The sequence below is a fragment of the Myotis daubentonii genome, chromosome 16, assembly GCF_963259705.1.
Source record: "Myotis daubentonii chromosome 16, mMyoDau2.1, whole genome shotgun sequence".
NCBI classification, from domain to species: Eukaryota; Metazoa; Chordata; class Mammalia; order Chiroptera; family Vespertilionidae; genus Myotis; species Myotis daubentonii.
The window spans coordinates 42,756,286-42,767,755 of NC_081855.1; the positions used below are offsets into that span (position 1 = coordinate 42,756,286).

Below are 11,470 nucleotides of genomic sequence, written 5' to 3' on the forward strand. Positions count from 1 at the left end.
ATCACCATCAACTGGGAAGCGCAGTAACGCCATCAGATCAAATGCGAGGCACAATAAACGTTCCTATGGACCGGTACACCCGAGTGTCGCTTATTTTTTTATGATTATCGGGGTTCCGCTTGTGCGCTCTGACTTCCTACTGCGCACCAGCAGCGTCGGCACCCCCAGGAGCCTGTGGGGAGACTCCCTGCCCAGCTCAGGCCCTCTGAGTGACAATGTGCATTTTACAGGCCCTACGAAGCTTAAGGTTCCAGAAGCCCGATTCCGGGGCACATTTCTGTCAACATTCATTGAGCCTCAGCCTGGTGCCTACATCAAGGCGCGGGCTCTGTGCAGCCAGCCTTGGCGTTCTGCTTCTGGGGAATCATTTAATCTCCCGGAGCCTGTTTGCTGAGAAAAAGAAAAACAGGGATAATAATACTAGTTCCTAACTCCTAGCGCTGATTGGAAGAGCAAAGACACTTAAGGAAAGAGCCCGGCACTAACACTGAGCACTGCATAGGGGTTGGTCCTCCCTCTCCATCAGCAAATGTGTGGAGCACCCCGAGGTGCCACACCCTGTGCTGGTGTGGAGATGAACCCTCAGTGGAGGGGAACCCACAGTGGAGCAGCTGCCAGCCCGCTGTCGCCAGGGAATGTCAGATAATCCTTTACTGAGATCTCAGAGGAGCAAAAGACAGAGCCTCTGTCCTCCCCAACTGCCATGAAAATGGTAGACTCACCAACCCACCCACCCACCCACCCACCGTCCACAAAGCAAATGTGGCCCCCGGGATTCGGGACACCCAGGTCTGAGCCCAGCCCTGCCTCTAACTTGGATCTTGAGCAACTTGGCTGCTCCTCTGGATTTCACTTTCCTCTGAAGCTGAGCAAAGTGAAGACATTGGGTCCGATTACCCTTCAGAGAATCATCATCTCCCCCAAAAGCCTGTGGTCTCACACTTGTAGGGGAACCATTGCTGTGGAGACTACTTAGCTTATAGCCTAAGGTAGGTAACCAAGGGTGGCTTTCTCCACTTCCACCCGCCCCCAGCACCCACACCTCCCCGCCGCCAGCACCCCCTGCCCCCCACAGCGTACCTGGTAGCATCTGCACTCAAGGCAGGTGAAAATGCTTCTGAGGTCCTCGCTCCTCATCTTGACGTGGGCCTAGGTCAGCTTTCACAGGAGAAGCCCGGGGACAACTAGGCATGCTCTGCCACTGCTCCTCCTTCCCTGGGTCCTGTCCCTGATGTCACAACTGGGTAACTATGACAACCCACCATAGGGACAGCAAAGTACCTCACAGAGAAGCCTGGCTGCCTCATTTCTGAAGTGAGACTAGGAGGAGAAGATGAATAATTCCCTGCAGTATCTAGCCTACCCTGTAATTGTCTCTAATCACAGGCAGAGCACAGACTTTGGGAAGAAACTGGACTTCAGCCATTACATATCTCACAAGAATAGGATAGAGATAGGTATGTGGGCAGTTTGGGTTGGACACTGCCATTAGGGGCTCAGGAAGGGTCTGCCTGAGAGATGCTGACAGCAAATCAGACCGGCACATGGCTTTGAGGTGATGCGGCCTTATCTGCTGAGTTGGGTCAAAAGGACATTAGCATCAGTGACAAAATTTATCTTCCACCAGGGTTCATTTGATAGATATGCTCATTTAAATTCTTTTTTAAAAATTCATTCTTTTTTTTTTTTCTTTATTGATTTCAGAGAGGAAGGGAGAGGGAGATAGAAATATCAATGATGAGAGAGAATCATTGATTGGTTGCCTCCTGCACACAACCCAGGCATGTGCCCTTGGCCGGAATTCAACCTGGGACATTTCAGTCCGCAAGCCAACCCTCTATTCACTGAGCCAAATTTAGTTAGGGCTAAATTCTTTTTTTGAAATATGTTTTTATTGATTTTTCTAGAGAGAGAGGAAGGGAGAGGGAGAGAGAGAAACATCGATTGGCTGCCTTCTGCACACCCCCCACTGGGGATCAAGCTCGCAAGCTGGACATGTGCTCTAACCGGGAATCAAACGGGTGACCTCTTGGTGCATGGGACGACACCCAACCCACTGAGCCACACTGGCCAGGTTCATTTAAATACTTTAAAGCCAAAGTAAGATGGAAGAGAATAGGACTTCAGCCCTTGATAGACAAGCTAGTCCTACTGGGAAAGGATGGGAAAGAAGCACTTTCATGGAATTCAAAGGACATATGTCTCCATAAATGTTACTTATTCTAGCCCTTACCATCCTGACCTGCTCAAAACTCTTCAAAGATGTCAGTTTGGGAAATTAAACTAAAACTCCTGAACTGGATTAAGGTCAGAATTCAAAATCGTAATGTTTATTAATCAGGGTCATTGTCTAGAACAGTGATGGCGAACCTTTTGAGCTCGGCGTGTCAGCATTTTGAAAAACCCTAACTTAACTCTGGTGCCATGTCACATATAGACATTTTTTGATATTTGCAACCATAGTAAAACAAAGACTTATATTTTTGATATTTATTTTATATACTTAAATGCCATTTAACAATGAAAAATCAACCAAAAAAATGAGTTCGCGTGTCACCTCTGACACGTGTGTCATAGGTTCGCCATCACTGGTCTAGAATGTGAGCTTTTCTGAGGCTGCGAAGAGGTCGCCTATGATATAAAATTGCTCTCTTTTATCCTCCAGTGAAACCTGCTGTCGATACCAAACCTCCAGTGACACGCACACATCACATTTTAAAGCTGGGCAAACTACAGGTATGTGTTCTTGCCATCTGCACATGTACCTTTCTGAGTTTTATCTGTGTCCTAAAGAGGTCCAGTTCCCCAGAATCTTCTAAATACCCACCCAACCAAAAGATTCGCGAATGCTCCTCCTCCCCACACGCATCACCCCCAGTCTCTCCAGCTCTGCTCCCAGTCGCCCCGGGGGTCCTCAGTTTGCCCTTTCCCACAATCCCAGAGGAGAGCGATGCTAAGCCCTGTGTGTTGAGGCACAATGTCGCGATGACGTCATCATGCAGGGGTGGGCTTTCTCACCAGGGTGAACAAAAGAGAATCAACAAAATCGAGCATGAAAACAAGCAACTGTGTCAGAAAATTGCGAATGCCCATCGCGGCCCTGCCAAGGTGGATTGCTGGAATGAGTACTTCTCCAAAAGGTAGTGTTTTTTCTCTTCGTGTCATTGTTCAGTGTCAGTGCAAGCTTCTCCCAAGGGGGAGGAATACTGAGGGGACGTTATCTTGAGGAATAACCCAAGAGATGATGTGGAGGAGAACGAAAACTCCCCCAAATGGGGAACTTTCCCAGCATTAAGGAGCGTTTGTATCAGCTGAGAGACTGATTTCAGAGTCTCATTCAGAGTTTGTCACGAGAAAGCACTACATGCTTGTGTGAAGTGCTGACCATCGCTGGGACTATGACACAGCATCTTCAGACTCATTTCCACAAATATTTCCTGAGCTACTGTGTGCTCAGCACTGGGATCCAGAGACCAGATAAGATATATATATTTCCTAATCTCAAAGAACTCAGGTCTGATAGGGGATACAGTCATGTAAATAACAATGCAATGTGGTCAGGGCTACAAAAGTGTATGTAAGAGGAAGAGTGTGTGTGTGTGTGTGTGTGTGTGTGTGTGTGTGTGTGGTGTGTGTGTGTACACGCGTGTGCGCGCGCGCGCGCGTCTTTCTGGGTCATTGTGTATCTGAAATTGACTTGAAAGCTGAGGGAAGTGAGATGAAACAAAACTTGTCACCGGCCATCTGAGATTTATCTATAGGCAAGACCTTCCCTCATCCTAGAAATCAGACATTCTCAATCCTTGTTTCATAAGATTCCTTAAGGGCTTTTACAAAATGCCACTTTTTACAAGCTGCACCCGAGACCAATCACCTGGCATCTTCGTGAGCAGTGGGGCTGAGAACCGCTGATCTAAGCCGACCTGCCCAGTTCCCAGGGTGCAGCCTGGTCCGGGAGGCACGCGGGCCTCCGGGCTCAGCGGGGACAGCTTGCTTCATGGCCCCCATTCCCATCCAGGAGGACAATTTCATTTTTCACCAAGGTTCTGTGTTTTTTCAGCTTAAACAGAGAAACGAGGAACCGGAACCTGGTGAGAATCACCATTGAAAACCAGGGCATTCTGAAGAGGCTCGATGATCGCAAACCAAACTATGACCGCAGGTCGTCGGAGATGGACTGGCAGGCACGTGGGGGCTCTGGGGTGTTCCTGGGGGTGCACAGAGTTTGTCTGTGTTCAGAGCAGAGTCAGTCTCAGGAGGGCCCATTAACCACCGAGGGCAAGATCATGAGAAATGATCGGTAAAAGAAAATAATTGGTAAAAGAAAAACCACCTAGAACAAACCACCCAGGAGCCCAGGATCTCTCCTTGGCAGCAAAGCCAGCATGCATGTTCCAGAAAGATATCCGGTAGCATCTTCCTTCACCCCTCAATTCATTCAGAAAGGCTGAATGTCCAAGCGAAGAGAATGGAGGGTATACAATCCAACACGGGGTTAACATGCTTTATTAGGCGTAACCCTTCAAGGAGGGGGAGGGGGCGGCATTGGCAGTATTTTTAAAACCTCCGCTCCCTGACTTTAATCTGGAAGCTTTTTCTGTAAGCAATTCTGAAATATTGAATTTTGAAACTTCAACTTTCGCACCCCGCGCCCTGGCTTTGACATAACCGTTCTGATTTTTTTTTTTCCCCCTTCAAGAAGTCAAGACGTTATATCAAAAATACAACAAAGTATCTTTTCTACCAAGCTGGATAGGTATGTCTTACCCGGCTGCTCTTTACTATCGAACATGGTGATATCGAACACTGGATACCAAAGCCTTGAGAACTGTGGAGGGGCCCAGTGAAAGGGTGGTTTACTCTTCTATAGTCTCTGCTGGTTACCCACTCAGAGACCTGCGAGCTCTGTCTCTGCTTTCTCTCCATTTAAGTAGGAAATGACTGTCTTTTGTCATCAGCTTTGAGGCTTTACATGTCTAAGGGGACGTGATTTGTTCCAAGCAGATATAAACAGGAGGTCTCGTGGCTTTAATGTTGTGCCAAAGTTACATTACAGGTCTCTGTCACTATTTGAAAGTATTGTTGTGTTGGCATTTTGTATGATTGAACATTGTTAGTAACGACTAAGTTTGGTCCCCCACTCCCCACCCCCACCCCGGGGAGAGGGATAAATGGACACTTGGGCTTTCCAAAGAATAATTCTGTATAATTGATGCTTCTCTACTTCTCTCCCTCGCTTCTCCCCGAATACAAGGTTACTCCCCACAGAACAGACACAAGAGAAGGCCCTAGGATTTCTTAGCTGCTTGGAATCTCAAGACACTCCTAAATGGCTGCGTGCTCAATCCTAGGGATGCTACAATAAAGCTTGAAACACAAAATGAGTAAGTTACATTTAAGGTACCCAATGGCTTTAAGTCCCATCCCAAAATGGAGACAGAATGGGGCAGGCGGAAGAAAAGAGGCAACAAGCATTTTTTATTTGGGGCTGTGAAAAGAAGTTTTAATGAGAGAGAACTTTTTAAGACATAAACCATCATCACCATTCTGGGGGAAGAAAAGGTGGGGTGAGATGATCCAGCCACAAGTTCAGCTCCATCAAAATGGAAAACAGTGCCAAACCGGTTTGGCTCAGTGGATAGAGCGTTGGCCTGCAGACTGAAGGGTCCCAGGTTCAATTCCGGTCAAGGGCAGGTACCTTGGTTGCGGGCACATCCCCAGTGGGGGGCATGCAGGAGGCAGCTAATCGATGTTTCTCTCTCATCGATGTTTCTAACTCTCTATCCCTCTCCCTTCTTCTCTGTAAAAAAATCAATAAAATATATATTTTTTTAAAAATGGAAAACAGAAGCACACCAGGAAATTAGGGTCCAGACAACACAGAGAACGTATGCCGTTAGTTCCCTGTGAATATGCAGAATTGGGAAAAAATGCTTGTCGACTTCCCACGTACCGTGTTCATTTATAAGAAGCAGCAACCGTGAAAATATCAAAAATATATTAAACCATATGGCAAGACCACATTGAGTGGCTTCTATGACTGGTCATGTTGGTGCTGAGCCTGGCTTATTTTGAGAGACAGTAAATCTATAATATTCTTATCATAAATAAACTTCTTTATTTTAAAATAATTAGATTCACAGGAAGTTGCAGATAAATGTACAGGGTAGGAGTCGAGGGGGGCGGGAGGACTCCTCCTGCACCCGTCACTCAACTCCCTCCAATGTTAGCTTCTTGTGCAATAATAGTACAACCAAACCAGGAAATGGGCATTGGTACAATCCGTAGAGCATATACACAGTTCTCCAGTCATACATGCACATTTATGTGTGTACAGCTCTATGCAATTTTATCGAATGTGTGCCTTTGTGTAACTACAACCACATTCAAGGTAGTTAACTGTCCCATTATCAAAAGACTCTACTGTCTTTTAGCCACCCTCTTCCTCCCATTCTTAACCACTGGCAACCACTCATTTGTTTTTCATCTCTATCATTGTTATCTCATGACTGTCACATCAGTGGGATCGTGCAGTGTGTATCCATTCTTTTGAGACTGGCTTTTTCCACTCCATATAATTTCCTTGAGGTTCATCCAAGTTGTGTGTACCATTAGTTCATTCCTTTTTATCGCTGATTAATGTTCCATGATATGGATGTACCCACTGAAGGACATTGGGTAGTTTTTAGTTTTTTTTACTGTTATGAATAAAACTATTATGGACATTTGTACACAATGTTTCTGCAAGAAAATAAGTTTGATATCTCTGGGATAAATATCCAAGAGTGCGGGGTTGCATGTTAGTCCATTTAAAAAGGAACTACAGCCCTGGCCAGTATTGCTAAGTGGTTAGAATGTTGTTCTATGCACCGAAGAGTTGCAGGTGCGACTCCCAGTCAAGGACATGTACCTGGGTTGTAGGTTCACACCCCACCACCTGTTCAGGGCATGGGCGTGCAGGAGGCAACCAGTTGATGTGTGTCTCTCACATCAAAATTTTTCTCTCTCTCTCTCTCTCTCTTCCCTCCCTTCCACTCTCTCTGAAAAAAGCAATGGAAAAAATATCCTCAGGTGAGTTAAAAAATAATAAAATAAGTAAGTAAATAAATAAATAAAAAGGAACTACAAAACAATTTCCAGAGTAGTATACCATTTTACATTTCCACCAGCAATGGATGAGTGATCCAGTTTTCCACATCCTCACCACCATTTGATATTATCACCATTTTTATTTTAGTCATTCTAATGTGTGTGTAGTGACGTCTCATGTGGTTTTAACTTGCATAACTCTAATTAATTAAGTTAAACATCTTTCATGTGCTTATTCGCCATCTGTCTGTCCTCTTTGGTGAAATGTCTGTGCGTATCTTTTGCCAATTTTCTAATTGGATTGTTCTTTTTTGAAATATTGAATTTTGAAAAGTTCTTTGTATATTCTAGATACAAGCCCTTATTTGGATATGTGATTTGCAAAATATTTTCTCCCCATCTGTAATTTGTCTTTTTGTCACCTCCATGGAGTCTTTCACAGAGCAAAGTATTTTAATTTTGGTGATGTCCAATTTATCAAGGGTGAAAGTATTCTGTATCATGACCGTATCACTGTCAATATCCTGTTTGTGTTATAGTTTTTGCATGTGGGAAAGTGGGTAAGGGGTACACGGGATCTCTCTGTATTGCTTATCACATACATGGAAATCTACAGTTATCTCAACATGACAAGTTTAAAGAAGACATATGTCCAAATATAAATTCCTTATTGAACTGGTTCCAGTTCATCTCTGTTGGAGGAACCACCACCAGTCTAGACATTCAGGTGAGAAGCCTGGTGGCCATCCTTCACTTCACTCCTCCTTTCATCCCTTCCCCCTCGCTACATATTTTCAAGCTACCAGTCCTACTTCTCAGTCTGTGTTACTGCTCATATTCAGGAGCTTGTGATTTACAACTGTATTAGTGATGCAAAAATATGTCCCTCGCACTTTCTAATTTGACACCTTCTGTCACTTGCCATTCCTTCCAGAATGAGCCATACTTTTAAACATGGCATGCAAAGTATGTTAATATGCCCCCCAACCTGTGATTCTGTCCCTTCTGTCTCTGCAGCCTCCATCAATTAAAATTCTTAGCTTCAAGCAACAGAGACTGACTTGGTCTGATTTAAGTAGTGAAATAATTTATTAAAAGAATATGAATTAACAATACTTGCTAAAAAAAAACCTGCAGAACCAAGCTTCAAGCTGCACATCAAGGAACAACACCCCAAATCTTGCTGTAGAACTGGTCTGTGGGTGCTACAGCCCTGCTCCACTAGATCTCAATCTTGCTGACCGGCAACTGCTGTGCCTGAAAAGTCTCCATTGTCTCTGCCATGTTGTGTCACGAGCCCCCAATTCCAAGTCAGTAAAGGTATTTCTGATGGGTGTAACTCAGATCATATGTCCATTCCTTAGCTGCAAGGGAGGCTGAGAAAATGAGTAACTGACCTTTCCCACTTCTGGACACAGGTTCTGTTTCTCACCAGAATTCATAAGAGAGGAAACTTCCCCAAATTAGAATGAGGCTCAAAAGGCAGGACAGAGTAAGAAATGGATCCATAATAACGCTACCGGATAGAACATGCCTCTTGGTTCCGAACTGTATGATTCGAGAATGGGCTTTGTACATATGCTGGTTTTTAGTTAATAAACACATTGACAAGTGCTATCATTTTTTGGATTCATGATCCTGTGTTTGGTGGCATAAACGATGTGATAAGTGGGTGCAAAATTTTGATGGGCCACATGTCTTAAAACATGTATAATTATTTGAAACTACAATGGTACATACAAACATGATCAACTAATATTTAATATAGCTGAGCACAGCCTGTGACGGACAAGTGGTTGTAACTGTCTAAACCCATCTCCTATAGGGAGTGGAGTGGGTGGCAGAGGAGGTTACAAATCACTGGATCAGGGATGGCAAACAGGATTGACTCACTCGCTAATTCTGCTCAAATGATACTGGATATTGTGTCTGGAAAGATAGGAAAGCAGTGCCTAGATTCAGCAGGAGAGAGCTGTGATCAATTAGTAATGTCTGCCATGAGTGCAAGAATGGGTGATTGCAGCACATATGCCCCATCCATTTAACATCCCTGACCTAGAATAATCCTCTAGAGCTCACAGGTTCTCTGGCTGTAGACACAGGCAGAGAGTTTATCTGAGTTTGAAAGCCCAAGGTGGGGGAAAAAGGATACATCTTGGGGAGTATGTAATAAAGAGATTTATTGGTGTGGAGGCCCAGACTGATGGACTTGTGTGAAGTTTTTGCCCAGGAGCCCAGAATGTATAAATTAATAGCTCGAATGGGAGTTGGAGTCGCATTCACACACGTTCCACCAATATATATGTGTAAACAGATGCATTTTTTCAACACCACTCTTCTGCTTTTCACAAACAGGAGAAACACTTTATAAATGGACCTCTGCCTCTCACAGACAGCCAACAGCTGTAGGCACAGCTTGTCTTAGGGGTGGGGGGGGAAAGCTGGAAAGCTACTTTGATAGGGAAATAAAGCAGGCATCATGTTTCAATGCTTTGCTTCATCATGTACATAGAGAATTATTACCATTTCCTCTGATAATTATATAAAAATATTAAGAAGAAAATGGCTGCAGAATAATATGAAATTACAACAACAAAAAGTCATCTGGTGCTCAACCCCCGTGTTCCTCCTCCAGAGAAAAAGCATCTGGGTGGCACCTGCTAAGAGATGGTGAGGATCTCCACCAAGGTGCCTCCCAAGGGGACTTTTCCAGAGTAATTTTGACCTGTTTTCTGCCTGGGAGCTGACTTTAGATCACGGCTCTCCTGTGAAATACACACAACCTTGCATGTGCCATTCTCACAATGGGCAGCTGCCCCTCCTGCCCTGGTTCTATGTGAGACAGCTCCAGGCTAATTTCACTCGATAAGAATCCAATATTCTGTAAGTGCAAAGCGGTCCTCATCCTTTTGCTAGAAAGGTCTAAAGAACGTGATCCCGCCCGGCTGGCGTGCCTCAGTGGTGGAGTGTCGACCTAGTCACCAGGCGATCATGGTTCGATTCCCGGTCAGGGCACATGCAGGCTCGATCCCCAGCGTAAGGCGTGCAAGAGGCAGCCGACCAATGATTCTCTCATCATTGATGTTTCTATCTCTCTCTCCCTCTCCTTTCCTCTCTGAAATCAATAAAAATATATTTAAAAAAATAAAATAAAGAATGTGATCCTGTCAGGTGAACCCACCAGGTTAGTGAGCTAGATAGAAAGTTGCAAATGTGTCCTTGGGTAACAAGGCAAAATGGAAATTTCCAAACCTTCTCCATGGCGCTTCGCCCTTAACCTGGCCTCCTTTTCTTCTCATGAGGAAAAGAGCTTGAAAATGTACAAGTGTAAGAGCCTCTTTTTAGTATGAGAAGCTACAGCCACACTGCATGTTACTGTAAATCCTAGCTGTGAACACATTCCTCACTTATAAGCCAATTATTTAACAGGTAGCCTCAATTATGGATCCACAAAAACAATGAAAGTGTAGCATAGTGGCAAATGGCCATCTCTGGTATTAGGGAGACTTGGGCTCAAATACTACAGCGCTGCCATTTATTTAAAGCTGTGTGAGCTTGAACATGTTATTTAAACTTCCTAAGCCTTATTATTCTTATTGTCTGACAGCGATGATAGAATCTTATGTTTTAGGCTTAGAGTATTTGTCAAAGTAATGTACTTAAAGGCCACAGCATAGCTCCCAGCATAGAATAAAGACATACGTTGGCTATTATTAAGAAATAAAATTCTCCGAGCAGCTAAGATATGTCACAAATCCTGTATGGCAGTTTTGCTCAGAGAGAGACCATTAGCCACTCACTCAGAGTCTATATAATTTGATGTTCACAGTCAGGACTGATGTATCCTGACTCCGACACAATTTCGACAAGAGGGATCATCTGGTTTCCCATGATCTCGCCTGACAGGAAGCCCTATCATCTGAAGGTAGGGACAGGCAAGAACCAGCACCGCTGTCAGTAATGAGAGGGACAAGGGGTGGATCAGAACCAATCAGACAAAGCAAGGGCTCCGTTGTAGGAGTCTTGGGGTATTTAGAAAGGGGACAAGCAGCCTTGCCTTCCTCAGTAGTCCCTGAAAACACCTCCCTGTGTCAGCACAGTGCCTCCGTCTTCCAGAGAAGTTCATGTATGCCCACTGCTTAAGAAGGCAGAGGAGCAAGTTCTCCAGTGCCCGGCAAGCACTTGCCTTCAACAAGGTGAAAATTCACGTTGTGATGCTTGGAGACAGGGGGGCTTCAGTTCCATGGAAAAATCCCCTTGGGTAAAGCACCTCGACTTCCAACAGAGCGGGATCCATGAGGCGTCACCCTACTTCGAAAGCCTACATCCCTGCAGGTCGGCCCTGTATAAACCCGCCACCCCCACCCCCAAGAGACAGGGG

General features: G+C 44.8%; 1 protein-coding gene across 1 annotated transcript; it reads left to right on the plus strand.

Annotated features, from left to right (window-relative positions):
* The first annotated feature begins 1,333 nt into the window (after nt 1–1,333).
* On the plus strand, nt 1,334–5,382 carry CFAP97D1 (CFAP97 domain containing 1). Its single transcript, XM_059670314.1, has 5 exons — nt 1,334–1,457; nt 2,666–2,736; nt 3,022–3,143; nt 4,703–4,756; nt 5,255–5,382. Exons 1-5 carry the CDS (start codon nt 1,334–1,336, stop codon nt 5,349–5,351), a joined length of 468 nt encoding a protein of 155 aa, XP_059526297.1. The 3' UTR covers nt 5,352–5,382.
* The last annotated feature ends 6,088 nt before the right edge of the window (nt 5,383–11,470 follow it).